Source organism: Tenrec ecaudatus, chromosome 17 (assembly GCF_050624435.1).
Source record: "Tenrec ecaudatus isolate mTenEca1 chromosome 17, mTenEca1.hap1, whole genome shotgun sequence".
Lineage (NCBI taxonomy): Eukaryota > Metazoa > Chordata > Mammalia > Afrosoricida > Tenrecidae > Tenrec > Tenrec ecaudatus.
Genome location: NC_134546.1, coordinates 9,767,341 through 9,790,966, shown reverse-complemented (window position 1 = coordinate 9,790,966; position 23,626 = coordinate 9,767,341). Strand labels below are relative to the sequence as shown.

The window sequence follows — 23,626 nt, the reverse complement described above, 5'->3', positions numbered from 1 at the left end:
GCTCAATGATATTATCCAATAATTCCAACTCGTGAATGAACCTTTGTAGAAAAGCATTTGATGGCTTTGAACCACAGAACTTGAGGCACCACCAGGGCTCCTTAATCAGCATCCTATAATTAGGAAAACATAGTAAATACATGTGATTGGATGGTGTGCTAGCCGTTCATTTTCTTTGACTAGGTGCCAGTTTGTACTTTCTATTGAGATTGAGAGTGTATTACTTGCAAGAATTAATAATTTTTCTTTTCTCTATATATTTTTTTGTTCTGGACATGATTTTCTTTGCTGTGCTCTAATGTAATTGTGCTTTGTTTGTTGGTCCTCCTCCACATTTCTAAGTTTAGGACTCCTCTAGGGCAAATACTTGTTTTTCCTTCCACATATCCGGAATGCCTAGTACAGCGCCTGGTCTGGTGGTTGGCACTGAGTATGCGCTCCATAATGTATGTAGCGTTAACGAAAACAATCCTTAGGAGGGGGAATCATGTTCAGTAAACCTAAAATCATTATAACTATTTTCTTGCTTAGGCAATACTGAAATTAGCATACTGATAGTTCTGAAAAGGGAAAATGACAGTCATTGAATCATTATTATGTGCTATATATTTCTAAATATGTTATCCTACTCAATTCTCAATAACTTGTAGAGCATAGGAATCATTAAAAATTTAATCTATTATCTTTCTGGTAAGTCATAATTCTAATCTAAATCTTTCTTGTATTGATTTCTAAATATTGGGTACTAACTTCCTATTGCATTGGAGAATTCTAACATTTTAAGCCCTGATGATGTATCCCTGTGTTAATCTATTAAGGTGAAATTGATCCATTCTCAAGGGGCCCGGGGGGGGGGGTTAATAATAGTTTTCATTTCAATAATAAAAGGCTATTCTTTGTTGGGTTATCTACTTAGGTTCTCCATTCAAACATTGAAACAAAATACCACAAGTATTGTAGCAGTAAGAACACTGTGGCACACCATTCAGGAAAGAAACTAAGAGAGAAGACCAAAGCACAATCTAGATCATTCATTGCAGAATTATTATACATGGCTATTAACATTTTATGAAAAACTTGTCTTAGATATAGAGGAGATGAAAATTTCAGGAGTAAGTACCAAAAAAATAGGCTAGTCAAAATCAAGTAAAGCTTCTCAAAACAAAGACCCTAATTTGTCCAACCATAAAACATTAATAATTTGTGTTGGAGCATACAGAAATCAGCTAAGCAGATAGTACAGAAGTTCTAAGTGTCTAAGAAATACTACTTTTACATCTAGACTTTGTTATTGTTTTAGAGACATCAGTATACTTAGGGACGGTTGCTTTAGTAGTTGAAAATAATCCTTAAATAATATTCCAAAAAATTATCCTAAGAGTAAAATAAATTAAAATCAAAGTTGGCCAGAAAATAGATTCCATCTGCATGTATCACCATGGATAAATTATAGAAGTCTAAACTGACACCTGTCTCAGGAGGGGACACAGAAACATGACCAGAAGGGGCCTTTTAGTGCTGTTTACGACCACGCACCATACTCATCCTAACTGCCCCACTAACAAAGGAACCGGACTTTACCTCCAGTTAAAAGTGCTTTTAACTCTCTATGCCTCAGTTTCCACATTGCTAAACTAAAGGGTTTAGGATCAGAGTTGATTCGTGGGTGGGGTAGGGTGAAACTTATAGACGCTGGAGGAATTGTCATTCCCTGCCCAGAAAATGCTTGTATGCATGTAGATGATACACAGGCATGCACGTACACGCACAATTTAGTATATCGTTTCAGGGGGTTACTGTGAAGATTAAATGACGTAATGAGTATTAGATGTATTTTGTAGACACTTAACAATGTTACTTGCCCTTGACTTCCCCCACGGCTGGGCGTGTTCTTTAGCTTCTTAGTTCTTTTAGAAGCCGCAGAAAGGCGTTCCTTAACTCTCTTTCAGGAAAGACAGATTTTAAAATTCAACTATCAAGTTGCGAGAGATATTCCACTTTTTCATAAGAAGCAGTTTCTTTCAACGGTTTTTATTTTTTCTTGAGGAGGGGTGGCTATCTGTCATCAAAGTGTTGACAAGTGAAATTTGACAAGGTAAGGTGGTATGGCTTCAGGCCACCTAAAAAATTGTCCCTGTCTTCCCAACTTGAAGAGAAAGGATCTCTTTTTTTTCCTTTAAAACTTTTTGCCCAATTCACAACAGTCTTTGATTTATATGCTTTTTAAAGCAGTAACTCCAATTTGACAAATTACTTCAGCATTTAAGCATTGGTTAAGATAAGAGCATTTCAGTGTTCGCTCGTCCTTAGCTCTTCAGGAATTATTCCTGAAATTCAGTTTATTTTTCCTTCAAAGTCACATTTCTATCTATTCAAGTATAGCAACTGTATTTATGGACTTATAATCTAAAATTAATTACCGTTATCACATTGCCAACATTTCTGTTTTTCTCATCTTTTCACTGTTGTGATTAAGGTAGTCAATTCTAAAACAGAATTAAGTCCACATTTTTGAAGATCAGAAAGGTAGGTAAATGTGTTGGGTGGGGGTGGTAACAGAAGATGATTATTATTTGCTTATTATGCAAGTATATCCCCCCCCCAAAATGCTAATATAAACCATTGCAATTATGTTGCATGGTCATGGGGAAACACCCACCTCAACTAAATACAAGTCTCTTTGAAATAATGGAAATTTGTGGGTAGCAAAATATTTAAATTGAACATCAGCAAACAAGATGTTTGTATTAATAGGAACCTAGAAAATGGCTATGTAAAGGTCAGCACTGATCTTTAAATATGAATGAAATTTAATTTGTTGCATATAATGAGTCGAATGAAGAAGAGGAAGCAGGCCACAATGAAGAAGCTATTGATAAACTGTTTAAATGTCAAAACTGCTTACAGCACAGAAAATGTTAAATTGACAAGATCTATTTAACTAAGTGAATTAAACAGTTTGAATAATGCCCTTGAGGATTACTTCCCAAATTTATAGGTATAAAAGGAGATTTATAAAGATTTCCGCCAGAATTTATTTCAGGGAAGTGAAGGGACTTTTCTTTCAAGGCATAGAATTTCTTCTACTCTCTAGTAAGAATGCTGCACAGGTTCACTTGGACACAGTACTCAGAAGTCTTTTGTTTGACCCAGAGATACTGTCCTCTGACCAGTGGTTAGCAGTCATGAGGAACTACCTTCTGGCCACGGGGTTTAGATCTCCTTGGGATTTTTGCCCTGCACCAGTGGAATTGAGTCCACACAACTTTCTGTTTAATGTAATGCCCAGCTTTTTCCTAGACCAGTGCTCTAACTCTTGAACTATGGGGACCATGCCCTGCTTTTTAAAGACGTAGTAGATTCTACATTCTTTTATTTCCTTCACATATAAAGTTGATGAAAATTATTTCTAGGGGAGTATTTCCAATGTACATAGCAAAGGATTAACTTCATTAATACACAAAAGAGAGATAAAGAAGTCAGTAGAAAGATGGGCTAAAGGTCTCATGGGAAGCTGACTGCCCTGTCTTTGTCCCATGGAGTGGCTGATGGGTTGGAACCACCAACTTCTCAGTTAGCAGATGAGTGCTCAACCTCTGTGCCACCAGAGTTTCTTGGTGATTTATAAAAGAAACAAAATTGCTAAAAAAATACATCCTCAGGTAGCAACTTAGTCAATTGGCATAACAGTTCACAAAAACAGTGATCTACATCCTAGTTTGGTGAGTAGTGTATGGAGTGGAAAAAGCTTGCAAGCTGCCATCTAAGACAAGTATACTGGTGTCACCACACATGGAACAAAAGACAAGGAGGGAAATCAAAAGCACAATGATCAAACTAGTCCAGGGGGCAAAGAGCTCACACCAACCACAGCCTCTTCTCACCTGAAACCAGGAGAAAGAGGTGGTACCTGGCCAATTTGACCAGGGACATGATAGAAGGTCTGGGATTGAATGGACAAAATTGTCTAACAAAGTTTCACATTTCTGACAAAGGCCAGACCTACTAGACCAGTAAAGACAGACTACCAGAACTCTGGGACTATTGCCCTACAGTGCCCTCGGGACTTGGATTCGAAGTTATCTCTTCAGGTTGTTTTAGCCTTAACAATAGGTTGCTTTAGGAAATGTACAGTCTCCCCCAGGAGTGAGGCACTCCTGTGGAGCACACATGGGGTCACCAGGGGTGACTTTGGCTGGATGGCAACTTGTTTGGTGTGGTTATCAAAACATGGGGCGTGCATTTGTATTTTCAGAGTAGTAATATTTTTAAGAGGACCCCTGGTAAAGGCTGACTATTTGAACCCACCAGCTGCTCTGTCCCTTCTGTAATGATGGACATTACACAAGTGGGATCAAGGCGGGACAGCTCTAATCTGCCCTGTAAGGCCGCTATGAGTCAGAATCGGGTAGACTGCAGTGGGTTATTATTTGTAAGGCAGACGTTATAAACAGAAGACTGTTCATTAAGTAAGCTATGATTGCGATGCAATCCAACATCTTGCAGCTGTTTACAAAAACAGCAGTGAGATAGATCTGTGTATGTCAACAGTGAGACTACCCATCCATGTTATGGTGTTCATTGGCGGGGAAAGCTGCTGTACATAGAGCAACCTGTCTTCAAAATGAATTATTGTGAATTGAGAGTTAATACATACATCATTCCATAGTTCAATCACATCAAGCAGTACTGTTAAATTGCTACCACAATCAGTTTCCAAACCTTCTTTTTCCTTCTAGACTCATTGACATCATCTCCCTTGTTCCCCACCCCCCCCCATTGTATGCCTCCCCCCACTCACTCCCCGAAACGCTTATTTCTCTATAGGTTCATCAGCCCTGATGAACATCCTGTCTTTACAGATATACAAAACACGTCAGTATGGATGTGGGCATATTGCAAGCATTTCAAGGCCGTCAGGAGGCCACATGCCATTGCTGTGCAGTGGCTCGCTTTGGAGTGGGAAGGGTCACTTGAGAACTGTACATCTTCCTTTGAACACTTCTGTATTGTGTGTAGTTCATAAAATAATAAGCACACTAGTCATTATAATTTCAAAGCCAAGGAAGAAACAAAAGACCAGAGAGAGGACCTAATGTGTTTAAATTTTTCTTTCTTCATTTTATCTACCCCTGTAGGTATTAATAGGTGTGTGTGTATGTGTGTGTGTTTTAATGGACTTTGATATACAATATTTTTAATGTACTGTTTTATGGTTTTGTGTGTTGCTTATATAATTTAATTGCTTTGCGTTATATGCTAAATGTAAAAATAATAATTTAAGGTATTACCTTTTGTCATGTTTAAATACTTGCAATGGATGCTAATTAGCAAGTAAATATGCCCTAATTTTTACACATAACATTTAGTTTGATAAGGTGCCCCAAACTTCTGAACTGATGTAGATTATGCTATGAGTTATGACTTGTGTTATAGGAAAATCCAAGACTTATACTGTATCTTAGAATGAGCTTAGTTTTATAGTTAACCTTTTAATAATAAAATTTGAAAGTTAATGTTACTAAGGGAGATAGAACATTTATTTGCTAGGTACTGTTTGCATCAAATTAAAGGATAAAATTTTCAGCATTATGTGCAATTAATTGTGTAATACCTGCTAATAATGCTCAGCACTTTTCATCTTCAAAGCATTTGACAACATTCATTAATCCTTACAGCATTCCTACAAATATAGGTCAATATCATTATCCCTATTTTTGCAGATGGGGAAATTGAGGCAGAGAGGTTAAATAATTTGGAGTAAGTTTGACACAGCAGGATTAGAACGTAGGCATTTTTGGCTCGGAGCCCAGCATTGAGAACAGTAGGGCCACACCTTTTTTCCCCAGCCACTTAATCTTTGCCTTCTTGATAAAGCATTATTTCTCATTAGACCAGATTGAGGTCATCTCTCTATCAAAAGGTAAAATCACGAAGTTTGGTGACTGTAGGAGGACTGACACTAACAGCAAGCAAGCTTTATTCTTGCCCACACTCTTCTGTATTGTCCTGATCCTTCTTTCTCTTACAATTGGAGAAGCTCTCAAATGTCGGACCTTCACTGTATTTTTTCCTACTGAGACTTTATTCAGTGCCTTTCTTTTCCTTTAGAAAATTCCCAAATGGTTTGTACCACTTGGGCCCCCTTTCTTTCTTTCTAGTTAACAATTAGACACATCTACCCTGATGTTTCCCTTGTACCTCAAAGTTCCACTGTGTCAATAATTCCACTTACTAACATTAGCAGACTCAACGCCTCTTCTAGACTAACCTGTTTCTGTATATTTCACTCCAAGTCCTGCCTTTGAAATTAGGATAAACCAGGTGGGAACAAGTCTGGGTAAGGGGTTCTTGGGAACCAGGCGTGGCCAGAGTGAAGAAGCTGAATCACAGTCGAAGGAAGAGGAGGAGCCAGAGTTTCAAACTGAGAAGCAAGGCGGACATGTAACAGCATCCAGGTCACTGGCTAGGAAGATGGAGGCAGTTGTGAACAGAGAGACTGCACTAGTCCCTACTCTCTACTGGGCACAGCATGATGGAGACCTGCTTGCTCCATGGGGCCAAGGTCAAGGCAAGAGCCACTCTCTTTGCAGTAGCCAGATCGCCCTCCATTAGTGATCATTCAGAATTCTTCTTTCTTCCTCACTTCCACAATTCATCAGTTTCACCCCTCCCACCTCCCCGCCATACACCGTTGATTCTTTCTTCAAAAGATCATTTGACTGAAGGGTAGTTTACATTCCTGCTTCATGTTCATCATCCCATTTCCAGTCCTCATTACTGACCATCAGCCTCACACATTGTCCTGCTGGCTCTCCAACAGGTTGCTTCCATCCGGTCTTCTTTCCCGACTCTATCCCAGCCTCCCCCATCAGTTGGTTCATCTGACTAAAAGGAGCTTCAAAAAAGTTTGTGAGAAAACAGAATTAAAAAATAGTGGAAGTTTTCCCATGAACTTTTTGAAGCCCCTATGTACAAGTCAGAAAGTTTTGGTTTTTAAAAATTATTCCTCATGAGCTGCCTTGTAAATAAGTGACTAACATTTCAGTGTAGTGTTTCCTAGTGTGGCCCTGAATCTTATTCACCAATCCAAATTACTTATTATTCCTCAAATAAGCTTTGCATCTTTATGCCCAGTTTAGGATTTTTCTTGTTGTCTCTCTCACTGACATCTTGTGTCCACTACTTTATATGATCATTTATTTATTTTCAAACCTGAACATTTACTGACAATCTATCTGTAGTCCTTTGTTACTAAATAAGCACTTACTACAAATTCTTTCTTTTTTAAATTTTGTTTTTTAAATATCTAAACTGGATTATGAAATATTTGCTAGTAGAGATCTTGTTTTTTTAAGAAAAAATTGTATTGGAGTTCTGGTGGTATAGTGGGTTATATATTGTACTGCTACCCTCAAGGTCAGCAGTCCAAACTCACCAGGAGTTCCAAGGGAGAAAGATGAGGTTTTCTACTCTGCAAAGAGTTACAGCCTCGGAAACTCAGGGGAACTTCTACTTTGCCCTTTGGGTTTGCTCTGAAGCCAAATCAACTTGAAGGCAATGATTTTGTTTGGTTTTTAGAGATCTTATTTTATAAACCTTTGTATTTGCGACCTACAGTAAAATGCCTTGCACATAAAGTGCTTAACGTGTTTGTGATGTTGAATGGTTACTGAAATAACACAGAGCTCTCTAAGACACAAAAGACTCAAAATGTTCCTTAGTCTCAGCATTTTATTATAAATTCAGCCCAAGACTAAGTTCTTCTTATTTGGAAATTCCTTCATCCTTTTGCACAAAATGTATCCTTTCGTAATTGTTTTAGTGTTGAATATTTTTTAAATGCTTAATTTTGGTAACATAGAATTGATTAAATGTGTTCATATATAAACTCAAGTTTTAATATAATACGATGTTGGAGACATTGAACAAGTTACTGTGAGGAATTTCTTCTTTTATGCACTTTAAAAATTATCTAATGATTACAACAACTAATATAACTAGTCAGTGATTTTTCATGCTATATATTTATTTATTTTTAAAAATAATTTTATTGGGGGCTCGTACGACTCTTATCAGAATCCATACATCCATACATCCACTGTCTCAAGCACTTTTGTACATTTGTTGCCATCATCATTCTCAAAATATTTGCTTTCCACTTGAGCCCTTGGTGTCAGCTCCTCATTTTTTCCCCTTCCCTCTCTGCAGTCCCTGATGGACCCTGATAATTTATAAATTATTATTATTTTGTCATAGTTTACACTGTCCGACATGGTCTTTATTTTTGTATATGTGGATAAATACTCATCAGAAAGTAACTTAGTAACACATTGGTGTGAGGTGCCATTGAGTTGGCTCTGACTCGGAGCCTGGAACGAAACATTATCCATCCTCACAATTGTTCCTCTGCTTGCGCCTGTTGTTGCAGCTGCTGTGTCTATGCATCTTGCCAAGGCCCTTCTTCTGTTTGCTGCCCCTCCATTTTAACAAGCAGGATCTCCTTCTCCAGGGATTGGTCTCTCTTGACAACATGTCCACATATATTTTGTAATTTATACCCAAGTTAGTTTCTCTTAGTTAAAAAACAAAACTTTTATTAGGACTTAATTCACTTTATCATACAATTCAATAGGTTCCCTTAGGCTCCCCTTGAGCTTTTTTTGTTTTTGTTTTGCTAAGATACATCTATTTAAGTGCCTCACTGATGCCATCGTGTCATCTGTCTTTGCTATAACTGCAGCAGTGCCTTCTTTTTGTTATTTCTCCCTCATCCCTCATTGTGTTTACGACATGAGTCGCCCTCAAGCTTCCTACCCTTCCCCAAATAGCTGACTTAGAAGCCGAGAAGATTGCTTGCTATACATTTCACTCCCGTGGCAGAAGACAGCGTTTCTGCAGATTTATTGAGTAACTCACTGCCACTGAGTCATTCATGACTCGTAGTACCTCTACAGGGCAGGGTCGAACTGCACCTGTGGGGTTCCAAGACTAACTCGATGGGAGTGGAAAGTACAGTGGAGTGGCAGGAAGTTTTGAACTGCTGATCTTCCTGTTAGCGGCCCAACTTGTAACCCAGTATGCCAGGAGGGTTCCAATTTAGTAACTGGTCATCTACATTGAGAGATTCAGTGACTAGTAGTCTCTAAATATAAAACAGTGTCCACTCTCCTATAGAAGACAGTCAAAGTGTTAACAAACCACGGGCCTTAGTGCAATTGTTTCTGTTTTGCCCCTTACTTTCTCCAAGCGTGGTCTCTATGGTCACAGTGATCCCTAAGGCTAATAAATATCGCTTACTAGAATGTAACTCATTTTGTAGAAAAGGCTTGTCCTTTGAAATATTCAAAAAATAAAAGTGGAGAACAGGAGTCCCTCATCTCTATTCTCAAAACTCTGGATTTGGGCTATCATACCATAAAGAGCAATTATCCTAAATTTAGGTTGAGCCTAGTTTAAAGAATGCTTCTTTCCTATTCTCATGGAGACCGAGTGTCTGAAAAATGAACTTAGTATCTAGTGGAAAGCCCTTATCAACTACCTCATAAATTTGAGTTTTAAAAGTTGAAAAGATTTACAATGACTGAAAAAGTAAATTATAGGCAATTAAAATTTTTTGGTATAGGTTTGATCTTTCTCGGTCTTTAATTTGAAGAATCCTTTTCCCTATTCCACATTTACATGGACAATTGCTTATGTGTATTTGTATTTCATTTATTCATGCATTGATTCAGTCCCCCCCCCCCCCCTTTTTCTCCTGTGCTTCACCACGGTTCTGCAGCTTCTGCCTCTGTTCTTGCTTTCAGCCATGCAAGTTGAGTTTTAAGCTCCAAAGAAATGCACCAGGGGCAGTGAGTGGAGTACCTTGACTCCTTCTCAGCCCCCCGCCCCCATACTTTGTGAGGCCCTTCTGAATAATTTCACTACTTTTCCAATTCCTGCCCACACCCCTTCTTGAGATACAGAATACAGCATTCTTCTGAAATTCTTCTCTTCCCTCCTTTAAAATAACTATTTGTGCACTAATACAGTATTTGAATAATACAAGCTCAGTCTTGACTACTTCCTCCAGGCAGATTTTTTAAACTGGGAAACGACTTGTCTTCTTTTTAATTGGTGCCATTCTTAAGTAAGATGCTAGATGTTTAAAGGTCTGCATCTTTCAAAAAGTCTGCACAATGTAAAGCTGGCAATACATCCTGAGGAGTAAAAAGGGAATGGATTTGGTCCCCTGCCCCCAGCCCCCACTCCTCTAGTTATTATTTTCAATTTTGCAGATGCATTTACATATTCCATTAATTTTCTTTAATTTAAAAATGTATTTTCCTAGCAGCTATTTGACATATAGGGGGAAATAACATATTTCACAATTTTTACCCCGTATTGCTAATAGCTGACCTTTTGCAAAGTCCCCTCTGTAATCATGTGTATTTTCAGGTGTCTGCAAGAGTTGTCAGGAGCCCTGCTGGCTTTGTGGGTTACATGTTGGGCTACCAATCTCAGGGTTGGCTGTTCAAACCCACCAACTGCTCTGAGGAAGAAAGGCGATGTGCTATGCACTGAGCTGAGCTGCTAGCCACAAGGTCAACTGTTCAAATTACCAACTGCTCTGCGGGAGAAAGATGTGGCTGTATGCTCCTGTAAAGAACTAAAGGCTATGTAACCCACAGGGGCAGTTCTACTCTGTTATATATAGGGTCATTCGAGTCAGAATTGACCTGATGGCAGTGAGAGAATGAGTGAGTCATAAGTGCCTTCTGACACATAAATCCTATAAATTACTGGGCCATCGGCCCGTTCTGGGCACAAAGTTTGCTGAAGCCTGTGGATAACAGTGAGTCCCCACATGGATTAAGCCTCCCCTGAATTCCTTCTAACTATTAACTGGGAAGGAACCCCAGTGGCTTAGTGGCTATGCGGATGTTCACAGAGAGGGCAGCAGTTTGAATCCACCAGTGCCTCTGTGGCAGAAAGAAGGACTTTCTGTTCCTTTGTCTTGGAAACAGGCAGTGCTCCTTGCCCTGCAGGGTCTCTAAGAGTCAGCAGTCTACTACATGGCAGTGTGATTATTCACTGGTTATGTAAATAGTCTTGCCCTCAGGCAGAATACATTTTAGACGGTGAATTACTACCACTCCCCTAACCAGCCCAGGCAGGGGTAGCCTCCCTTGGGGCTTGCCTGGGTGTGTCCTTCATGGAGATTGTGGCACTGGGGTCAAATAATCGTGAGTCATGCCCTGACTGCCCTGATTGGAGGGCCCCAGATCTATCTTGTAAGCTCTTCTGTCTAGCATAATGTACCTGTCTCAGTCATGTTCCCATTCCTGTTTCTGTAGACGCCCCTGCGATGGTGGTGGATTGATCTGTTGCCAATCATGCTTCTCTAACAGTTTCCTCTGCCTTCCCGTGTCCTATTTAGGCCATCCGTTCTCTGTAAACCCTTGAACACCTTTATGACCTTGTGCTAATGGTCTCCTCCATGCAGATGATTCACACAGATGACATATCTTTGTCCTGCTTAAGACAAAGCTCTGTTTAATGTTCTCCTTACATTATATTTGAGATTTGGGGTCTCTTTTGTACTCTAAAACAGCGTGGTGTAGGGACCACTGCATGACCATCATGCCTCCTTTTGCTGGGGGTGGACCTGTTTGGTCTGGTTATCACCAGTCCCCCTGAGTACACGAATCCCACCAGCTGCCAGTTCTGACAGCTTCCTGTTGGACACCACCACCTGCAGTCACACACCGCTCCCCCACAGTTATACTACAGTCTCCCTTGGGGGCCACAAAGGAGACTATAATGAAAACTGAGAGGAGAAAGTTCTTTCTTGTTGTCCCCTAGTTTGTGGTGGGAAGGCAGAACAGGAGAGCATTTTGAGAAATACCTTCTTCATTTATTATCAGTTCTCTCACCACCTCTGGGACCAAACGTGAGTCCTTAGATGCTGAATTGGTAGACAAGCCTGAGTCACAGACTCTACACCATGTTATCCTCACAGTTTCTCCTTGTGTCCATCAGAAAGGCTTTGATCAGGTCTCTGTAAACATTGGTTGCCATTATGACTTTGTGCTGATGTTGTCCTCATGCAGATGCATTTGAAACCTTTGACAAAGCACATCTTGCTTGCTTTCCCCCGAAACCACAGCCTCTGAGTGGATTGGGACTTCCAAACATAGTAGAGATATGGGCAGTGAACCTATCCATTTTTCAACTGAAAACACTTTCTACCTCTTAGTAAATAGCCAAGGAATTTTAGACAAAAATGCATTGTTATCAGGGGAAAGATTTGGAAAATGTCTTATTGCTTAATGGACGTAAATGAAGTAAAATGACTTCAAACAATAGTCTTTTTGGTATATAAATAGAAGTGTAGGTCTTTGGGCTTCATCTATAAAACTTTAAATTTGATTTGCACAATAAAACCTTTTTATGGACAGTTAAACTTCAGGCTGGTTTCCACCCCCCCCACACACATTATATGAATCTATTAACGATTGACTAAACAAACATAAAATTGAAGGATTTTCTAGTAGTCTAGAAATTGATGGCAGCATTGGAGGTCGTATGCACCTGTTTTACCACTTCCTTTTATCTTTATTTTAAATAAAATACTAGATCACTTGCATCCCAAGGCCAAATCCAAATTGACTGCAATTGAGCCATTTCTGACTTCTGCACATGACCTCCCACAGAGGAGTGGGGAATGCCTTTGGGCTGTACCAGGCCTACCATCACGGACCTCACCAAAGAGAAGCAGTTCCAGCCATCTGATTGGGAGTGAGCTCATTAAATGTTGGACCAAATCTAGCAGGGTGACTTTAAAGTTGGCCGTTCCATAGGGCCCATGCCCCACCGTGCTATATAGGGATTTGAGGATGCTAAGTGTTTACAAAAGCAAGACAGCCTCATCTTTCTCCCAAAGTGACTGAAGGGTTTGAATGGCTGACCTTGCAGTCAGTAATCCAAAGCTTATCCAGTAGCCACCAAGGCTCCCCATCACCTTTTGAGTAGAACATTTCCATATACTGCTGCCTTTCCTTCATAAAACAGACACTAAGAGCCTTTTCACTCATGCACTCACTCACTTCACAGAAATCGTATGGTGCAAGGTCAGACATAATGCTTATTACTGTTGCAGCAGCAAGAGCAGTGGTAAGGTACTTGAGTAAAGTGAAAACAAAACCGACTGCCCTGGAGGCTACTTCAAGCATAGCAGCCCACGTCAGGTTTCTGAGGCTGCAGATCCTTCCGAGAACAGACAGTCTCATCTTTTTCCTCTGGGGTGGCTGATGAGTTTGAACCGCCAACCTTGTGGTTAACAGTCCGATGCTTATCCTGTAGCATCACCAGGGGGCTAGACCAATCTGCTGCCATCGAGTCCCTTCTTACTCATAGCAACTTTATATAGGGTTTCTGAGATGGAAGTACACAGCCTCAGCTTTCTTCTGCAGGTGGGAACTGAGGTACCTTCAAAATAATCCGGAGGATGCTACTTTATTATTGTGCCCATTTGATAGCCGGGGGAACTGAGAAGTAATTAATTTTTCTACACTAGCTAATAATTAGAGATCTCAGGATAAGAAACTGGCGCTAGAGTCTAGAATCCACACATTAAGCTACACGGATGCAAAATAAACACTTCACTGCTTATTTTGAAAAAGGAAAAACATTTCAGAACTCACCCAAATGGGTATGGTACAGTTTATTTAATCTAATAAGTAGTCCAGCCTCTTGAAAAGGGTAACTATGAAGTAATAATTTTGAAAGAAGCCTCATAAAGTGAACAGAATGCAAGTCCAAAAAGAGCTGCTTTAGACACAGTCTGAGTAATGGCATCCCCACTCGGGTGCTAGATGACAGCGCTGACAGATAGCGTTCAGTTGGAAAAGCGACTAATGAGCGTAATTGCCCTCTTGCCCTACTACTCGCTGATAACTGCGTGCCACCCTCTCCCAGAGCCGTGCCACCCATCAGCTCTCCTCCTCCACTCCTCTGGACAGTGGGAGCCAGCTTTGGGTTTGGGCAGAGCGCATTTCCCCCTTTAAGTTCTCTTTGAACAAGGAGGGGAAGTGAATTAAGACTAATGTGAATTTTACCCTTGTTATGACAAGCTGTCTCAGTCTGTGTGAATCTGAGTAGACTACAGAAACAAATTCATGCCGTCATATGTGTATAGGAAAGAGCTTTACGTACAAGAGCAGTTGAATATTGAGAAAACATCCCAGCCCAGCCCAGATCAAGTTCATAAGTCCGATATTAGCCCTTATATCCGATACCAGTCTATAAAAGTCCTCTTCAAGTGCACCAGCAGTTTCCCGAGAGAAAGATGAGGCTGTGTGCTTACGTAAAGGGTGGCAGCCCTCAGAAGCCCTGTGCTGTAGCGGCGCCACGACTTGAAATCGGCTTAACGGTCGTGGATTTGGGCTGTAGGGCAAGAAAGAGCGCACAGCTGCAGAGAGTGACGGCGATGGGATGAAGAATGTGTTTTGAGTAGTGGTTGATTCAGAGATAGGACAACTCTCCATGACATTGCATAATAGGCTGGGCTTCAAAGATAGCAGCGCCCACTCAAAGATTACGGCCCAATGTGCTGCTTTGAATATATGTGACTCTCTACTGTCCTGCCACTAATCTAGTCTCTGCTTGAGCTTCCTGACAGGGCTTACCATGCCTCTCCTGATCTCCCATTCCAGGACTTCAGCCTGTCATGTACCCTCTTCTGGTTATGGAAATAAGTCACAGAAATGGAAAAATCCCCATCTGTTCTGATTTCTCTCCATTGGCCATGATAGAGCTAGTTTGATGTCCTGCATTGGAGGGCAAGTAGGAGATGCCCATAAGTCAGTCATTCGTAATCCAAGGACTGACTGTGGTTTAAATTACTCTGTGATTGCTAATATGTAATACTAAAACAACAACAATGACAAAACGACACAACAAAAACCCAACTCACTGCCATTGAGTCAATGCTGACTCATAACAACTCCTAGTGTTTCCAACACCAATTGTTTGATGGGAGTTGTGTCGAACTTCCCAGCCTAACGTATGACCACTACACCACCAGGACGTCATATATGAGGGTTAGTAAAGCAATATTGCTCTTAGGAGCCCAGTGTATGCTGTTGGTAGGTGGGCCTGGCTTGTAGCAGCCCTGTTTATCGCAGCAGGAAACACTGCCTTTTCTCTCACCGTCCTCACCGTTGTTAGGCTTGAAGTTTGTATTAGACTACAAAAGAGACCTCAATCTCAAATTAATTCAAAAACAACATTTATTAAATCTTTTATTAATTAAAAAATCATTTTATTGGGGGCTCTTACAGCTCTTATAACAATTCATACACCAATTGTATCAAGCATGTTTGTACATAATGTTGCCATCATTCTTTTCTAAACATTTACTTTCTATTTGCACCCTTGGTATCAGCTCCTCTTTTTTCCCTCCCCCCCCCGACCCTCATGACCCCTTTATAAATTATTATTATTTTCATATCTTACACCGACCGCTGTCTCCTTTCCCCCACAGTTTCTGTTGTTCGTCCCCCTGGGTGGGGATGTGTCAATCATTGAGATTGGTTCCCCTTTCCTTCCCACCTCTCCCCATCTTTCCTCTACCCTCTTTTTTAATTTTTAAGATGTATCTTTTTTTTCCTTTTTTTAAAACATTTTATTAGGGACTCATACAACTCTTATCACAATCCATACATATACATACATCAATTATATAAAGCACATCCATACATTCCCTGCCCCAATCATTCTCAAAGCATTTGCTCTCCACTTAAGCCCTTTGCATCAAGTCCTCTTTTTTCCCCTACCTCCCCGTCTCCCCTCCTTCATGAGCCCTTGATAATTTATAAATTATTATTTTGTCATATCTTGCCCTATCTGGCGTCTCCCTACACCCCCTTTTCTGTTGTCCATCCCCCAGGGAGGAGGTCACATGTAGATCCTTGTAATCAGTTCCCTTTTTCGAAACCCACTCACCCTCTACCCTCCCAGTATCGCCCCTCACACCCCTGGTCCTGAAGGTATCATCCACCCTGGATTCCCTGTGCCTCCAGCTCCTGTCTGCACCAGTATACAACCTCTGCTCTATCCAAACTTGCAAGGTAGAATTCGGATCATGGTAGTAGGGAGGAAGCATTTAGGAACTAGAGGAAAGCTGTATTCTTCATCGGTGCTATGTCGCACCCTGACTGACTCATCTCCTCCTCTAGACCCCTCTGTGAGGGGATCTCCATTAGCTGACAAATGGGCTTTGGGCCTCCACTCTGCATGCCCCCTTCATTCACTATGGTAAGATTTTTTTTGATGATGCCTTATACCTGATCCCTTTGACACCTCGTGATCACACAGGCTGGTGTGCTTCTTCCATGTGGGCTTTGTTGCTTCTGAGCTAGATGGCCGCTTGTTCACCTGCAAGCCTTTAAGACCCCAGACACTATCTCTTTTGATAGCCGGGCACCATCAGCTTTCTTCACCACATTTGCTTGTTCACCCGCTTTGGCTTCAGCGGTTGTGTCAGGAGGGTGAGCATCATAGAATGCCAATTTAATAGAAGAAAGTATTCATGCATTGAGGGAGTGCTTGAGTAGAGGTCCAAGGTCCTTCCGCCACCTTAATACTAAACCTATAACTGTAGACACATAGATCTATTTCCCTATCCTCATATGTATATTTGCATATGTACATGTCTTTGTCTAGACCTCTATAAATGCCCTTTGCCTCATAGCTCTTTCCTCTATTTCCCTTGACTTTCCTCCTGCCCCACTATCATGCTCCGTTCCCTCCTGGGTTACAGCGATACCTCTTTGTTACGTTACCTTACCCTTGATCATTCCCTACCAGGCCTGCCACTCCCACCTCACCACCAATTTGGATCCCATGTTGTTCCCTTGTCCCAGGGTTTGTTAATACCACTTCCTTACCCCCCCCACCTCCCCTTATCCCATGTTCCCCCAGAACTGTCGGTCCCATTGTTTTTCCTCCAGATAGTTCATCCATCCTCTACCCTCTTGGTATCACTACTCCCATTCCTTTTCCTGGATTAAGTCTTCAAGAGACAAGGATAACACAAAGACACAGACACATCCTCCATTAGCAAGAAGTCAAAATGGTGTTCAAGGATTCTCAGTTGGGGCACTACTAGAAAATAGGGCCAAGATCAAAGTGAATGGTTATACACTCCTGATAAGTAGCCTCTCACAACATCACAATTAGAGTTGGGACTACAGAACCAGGGATGAGCCATGATTGTTACATTGGGACCATACATTGTTAGATAGGAGGACTAATAATATTGGTCCAATACTATCTGACCAAGGCAGTCAGGGCACAACTGCGAGGGCACGAGTCATGAGCATGCGATCCCCTGTGCTATCCCCAGTACAGTGAATTCTATCAAGGATACACCCAGGCAAGCCCCTAAGAGAGACTCCCTCCCTGGGCTGGCTGCAGGGGATGGAGATAATCAACTTTCCAGTGAATTCTACCTTAGGCCAACATTATTTACATCTTTGGTTAATGATAAAAAAATTCAATGGAAGCTTAATCTGTGTGGAGACTCTGCAAATGAATTTTGGGCTGTCACTGCCATCCTTAGCCTTTTGCAAACCAAGATGCTGCGAGTACAGGTTTAAGCTCTACTAAAGGTTTTCAGTATATCTGACAATGTCCCACTGCTACTCAGTGGCTGATTCCTCAAAAAGACACAGGCTATTCCTTATTCCTTCTTCATAGACTGTCCTTAGTCTGAAAGTTCATATGTGCATGGGTTTTATTTGAAACAAAACATGATTAAACATGCTTTTACCATCACTGGATGGCTACAGACGCATTCTCTCAGAAACACACTTGCCTCACTCTGGTGAGAATGCTGTACAAACGAGAGCCCAATCCAACGAGTGACTTCCACAGGGATTTGCTGGGCCAGTTCAGTTGAAGGCCTAGGGGCTGGCTCAAAGGCTATGATGACTGCTTTTTAGGAAAGCCACAGAAATCTTGGTATCGTTTGTCAAGGGACACAGGGCAATCATAAGGGTTTATTACGATGAAATTTTAAGAAAATGTAAAGCCGCCTTGGTGGATAAAAAGGCCAAGAGCCTTGTGCTGAGGAGTTTTCCTCCCCCATCACAACAATGCGCTTGCTTATTCATCGAGGATACAGGGGTGTCCTATGAGAATTTCACTGGGAAACTTTACACTCACTCTGCTATGCCCTGATCTTGCCCCCAAGGCATCTTTTTGTTTCTCAAACTCAATAGATATTGAAAAGGAACACAGTTTGAGTTCCTTAAAATTTGAGCCTCTAAATTGCTGTTTTGATAGGATATAAATGGAAAAGCACAGAATTACTAGGGAAGGATTAGAGAGATAGAAATACTGCCTTCAGAAGTTTAGAGACACATAGATGGAGAATATGTCATAAAGCAGTAGCTTAAAAAATAAAAAAAGCAGTAACTGCACATTTTGATATTTTTGTGTACTAAAGGTTTCCATGATTCTGTAATGACATTATTTTACTGAACCTCACATAATATTTTCTTACATACTATAGTACTCTAGTGCTCTTTAGCAACGAGGATGGTGAGACATGGTCTGACGTCGTGTGGGTGTATGTTATCTGGAAAGACCAGTCCCTGGACCAGGGCATCATGGTTGGGACAGTGGAGAGTATCGGTGAAAAGGAGGGAGACTCTCCATGAGGTGCACTGACACAGTGGGCACAGGCACACTGAAGATGACGCGCCCGTCAGTGTTTTTCCTCCTGTTGTGCTCAGGATCACTGTGAGCTGGTTCAGTGGCACCTAACAACATAGTGTACATAGTGTAGTAGATATATTTCCAAGCAAATATCCGAAAGTTATATAGGTTCCTTTCAGAGATTTTCAAAATGTAATTAAAAAAAATCTGTTTCAGATAGACCTTCTCCCAATCAACCCAAATAAAAAAAGTTCTACGTTATAGAAACATCTCAATTGTATCAATCACTGGAATCCTATTATCAAAACTCTGAGGAAACATAAGATGTACATTTTCACTGCCTTTTAAAAATAATGCATTTAGAGTAGAATATTGGCACTGTCATGGCATGCGGATAAACAAGCTGATCTACATGCTAATGTGGTTTCACACAGTTTACTTTTAAGTAAATGTGTTTCTTATTATAGTAACTCTATACCATTTACCTTACAAATTCAATTTTAATTAGCCTGTTAGTAGATGAGAAATGATGTATATTTGTTTTTCATATTAAAAATACACCCAAAATGTGTTTGTACATCATAACTATTTAACAGATGCTTCCTTTCCTTAAAAATATGCATTAAAAATACTTATATTCTAAATAATTCTAAATATGGTCAGAGCCTTAAAAACTAAGCATATGCTATTCAAAACCTAAAAATATATATCCTTACTATCACATTTTTTCAGTGTGATAACATACAAAATCTAAAAAAAATGATATATTTTTTATTTTATAGAATTTATATTTAGAAGGGTAACCAAGGATACATTGAAATATATTTATTTTAATGAGCCATACCTCAAATACCAGAAGTGGCAAATATCTCTTTCTACTACTTTTAAGGGATTGTTTATTTTATTGGTAATAGAAGATTATTCATTGGTACCTCTCTTTAATTCTTTTTAAACAGGACAGAAATTCCTTCTGCCGTCAGATGTCTTTCTGCTTGACTGAACTGCACCTGTGGTCATTGAAGAATACTTTACACATTGCAGGTAAAAAAGTTCCGGATTACTTTCAATGTTCTTCAAGTATAAGTTACAACATTATACGTTGTACTAGTGATTCTTTTAAGTAAATGTGTTTATTATTGTAGTAACTTTATACCATTCAACTTGAAAATTTTCTTCAGTGACAGGGACTGTATTCATACTTAATGAAACATTCCTTGTTAGAAAATATTTCTTTTTAGTCACTCTGATTAACTTATTTTTCTAGCGTGAATTAGAATTTCAGTTTTGAAAGTGAACTGTGAAAATTAAATTATGTATTGTATTTGTTTTTGCTGCTGATAAACATTTATTAAACTTTCTCCTGTGATTGTTTACAGTAAATTATTCGTATTCATAAGCATTTATAGGCTAGCTAATGATGGAGGCCTTTCAATTGATATTAAAGTAGTATTTTAAAAACCAACATTTTATACATACAAGTAGATGTACTGCTGTTTTCATGAGTTTTGAATTTTACATTGTTCTTGCGACAGTAATTCGTGTTTTATAGTGCTTAGTAATACAGTGTACATTTTATTCGGAAATGCATTTATTTCAAAATCATTTCTTCTTTATTTTTCAAAAGCAACTCTTACAGTATTTAAGAAATTTACTCTATACCTCTGCTAAGAAAATGATTTATCTTGCAAACTAATGTTTGTTTTATAAAAAATGTGACTCCTTAAGATTTTTCCAACATTTTTTGGCCAATTTTATTATAATCATCACTTACCCCAGATGCACTTCCTTTTTTTTTAAACCATTACACGTTAACAAACCAAAACCAAACTCAGTCCCATCGAGTCATTGCTGCCTCACGGCGACCCCCTGTGGGTTTCCAAGTCTGTAACCGTTTACAGGAGTAGAAAGCCCAGTCTTTCTCCGATGGAGCTGCTGGTGGTTTGGAACTGCCAACCATACGGATTGCAGCCCAACTCATAGCCACAAAGGGTGATCTCTTTTACCCTGTTTGTTTTCTGTCATGAGCCTCCGTTCCATACCACATACAGAAAGAGAGGAAGCACTACAAGGATTTCAACCAACGCCACGATACAGAGAAATCCAAATTCACTGCCATGATGCCGCCTCATAGCAACCCCGTAAGGGTAGAACCACCCCTGTGCGTTTCCAAGACTAACTCTTTACGGGAGTAGAAAGTCCCGTCTTTCTCCCGTTAAGTGACTGGTGATATTGAACCTCTGACATTTCTGTTAGGGGATCAATTCGTAACCACTATGCCATGATGTCTGTCCTGACTGGACAGTTTCCAAGATGACTTCAGATATGTATAATTTGGTTGTAGATAGAATTGATCCTGATAGGAACCGTGATCCTTAAAGCAAGTCTGCAGAGTCGATGCTAGTGAATTTTCATTCCTGAACACCATCCTAGTGCTGTCCAGTGCTGCCGCTTTTCCAATGACCCCCTGGCACATCTGCATGCCATCAACTGGCCGGCAATGGGTTTCATTCATGTACACAGAGCTTCTACCTAGCTTCCTAGGGCCTCACATTTAATAGTCACAGATAAGTGAGTGATGTCTCCAAGAAGAAAGAGAACAACACAAATGAGTGGATAAAAGGGTCTCTGAAAAATAAAAAACAGTGAATGGAGCCCTCATGGTATAATGGTTGCACATCAAGGTGCTAACAGTTGGTGGAAGCATCAGACACTAGGATTTCAACTCTGGTAAAGACTAACAGCCTTGGAAACCCACAAAGGGCAGTTCTACTCTGTCATATAGGGTCTCTATGAGATGGAATCAATTAGATGGTAGCGAGTTTGGGGCTTGGAAGAAACAATTCACAGAAAGAAAAATGCAAGAATAGTTTAAATAAAGCAACCGATGAACAGAACATGACCTCTTGAAAATTAAAACTCCATAGTAGAAAAATAATTAATTCAAAATAGTAATATAATTATAAAGCAAGAATATATCACTGCTATTAAACACATAAATTGGCCTAACTACTTTAGAATACAACTTGACACTGTTTAGTTAAATTGGCTAGGGGCTGGTGCCAGCCACAGTGGTCATGCGCGGGGCTGCAAACTGCCAGGCTAGCCGTTCAAAGCCACAGATGGTCCACAGGAGAAAGACTGGTCTTCCTAACTCTAGCTAAACATTACAGTCTTTGAAACTCACAGGGGCGGTCTACCCTCTATGGTTGCTATGAGCCAGAAAAGACGTGATGGCAGTGAGAGAGAGTATGATGGACCACCGTGTGTCTCTCTCTCACACTGTGGTGGCCTGGTGTTGCTGTGATGCTGGAAGCTATACCACTACTATTTGAAATACCAGCAGGGTACCTATGTTGAACAGCTCTCAGGAGTTTCCAGAGTAGGACAGACTGGGAAAGAGGACTTCCTGATCTACTTATGACAAACAGGCCCCTGAAAACATTACAAATTGTCATGGGACATTGTCTCATAGGGTACTGAGAGATGAACCCTTCAGAGTGGAAGGAAATAAATATGCAGTTGGAGAAGAGGTGTCTCCTCAAAGTAGAGTCAGCCTTCATGATGTGGGTGGTGTAAATCTTTCAGGACCTTGATTTGCTAATGTGGCATGACTCATATGAATCCAGGAAAATTATAAGTCATCAAAAATGCAAAGAATGCATAAAGATCGTGTATCCTAGACATTTGTGAATGGAAATGATTATGATGATTTTGAATTGGACAAACATTGGACCTACTATACCAGGAATGGCAAATTCAAGAGGAATGATACATTCATTGTCAAAAAGAAAATTTTAAGATCTACCCTAGAGTACAATGCTGTCAATGATAATATCCACATGCCAACTAGAAAAACTGGTTAATATGACTCTGATTCAAATATATGTACTTATTACTAATGCCAAAGATGGGGAAATTTAGAATATTTACCAACTTTTGCAGTCTGTAATTGATCAAACATGCAATCACTACACACTGACAATTACTGGTGATGAAAATGTGAAAGTTGGAAACAAAGCTGAAGGATCATTAACTGGAAACTACTGACTTGGTAACAGAAACAACCTCTGACATTACACGATAGAAGTTTGCAAGTCCAATAGTGTGTTCATTGAAAATGTGTGTTCCTAACCTATGGTATGAACCTTTCTAGGTATAATACATAGAATTAAAGTGACTGCATCTGTGGGAAGAAGTGTTGGAAAAGCTCAATATCATGGGTCAGAATAAGGCCAAGGACTGACTGTGTAAGCTTCAGTTGAAACTGAAGACAATTAAAGCAAGTCTGTGAGAGCCTAAGTATAGCTCTGAATCTATCCCACCTGAATTTAGATACCATCTCAAACATAGACTTGGCTCACTGAAGACCAGTTAAGTAGTGGGAGGACATCATACATGAAGATAGCAAAAGGTCATTAAAAAGACAGGAAAGAAAGAAACATCCAAACTGGATGTCAGGAGAGACTTTATTCTATTGAACGTAGACTAGCTGAAGCAAATGGAAGAAGTGATGAAGTGAAAGAGCTGAACGGGTATCAAGGAGAGCCTCAAGAAGACAGGTATGGCCATGAAATGTGCAAAGGCATGGACTTAAAGAGCTGGAAGGGAAGAATACGCTCAACATTTTTAAAACTGAATGAGCTATAAGAAAAAATGGAATATTCGGCTTGCAATATGGAAATTGAAGTATTGTCTGGGCAGAGTGATGAATGGTATAAGAAGCATCAGAAGGAGCTAGAAGTAATATCAGTCAATGCACCAAAAACAAACAACCCCATGCCAACATTCAGCCATTTCAGGAGATTACATTATACAGACTACCTTTTGCGCCCAGAATCCTCTTACTGTTTTCTTTATTGAATTACCTCATGTTTGTATTCTTCAACAATATATTATTTAATTTTTGTCTCCTGAAATTCCC

The 23,626-nt window shown here is 40.1% G+C and overlaps 1 protein-coding gene across 2 annotated transcripts in view; it reads left to right on the top strand.

Moving 5' to 3' along the window:
* The window catches only part of WDPCP (WD repeat containing planar cell polarity effector), a 392,539-nt gene that overhangs the window by 71,036 nt on the left and 297,877 nt on the right, over positions 1–23,626 (top strand). For both annotated transcript variants that reach the window (XM_075535189.1, XM_075535188.1), the window contains exon 2: positions 19,662–19,746. In XM_075535189.1, the coding sequence (XP_075391304.1) occupies positions 19,686–19,746 (61 nt within the window). In that variant the 5' untranslated portion in view covers positions 19,662–19,685. The remainder of the gene's footprint in view (positions 1–19,661; positions 19,747–23,626) is intronic.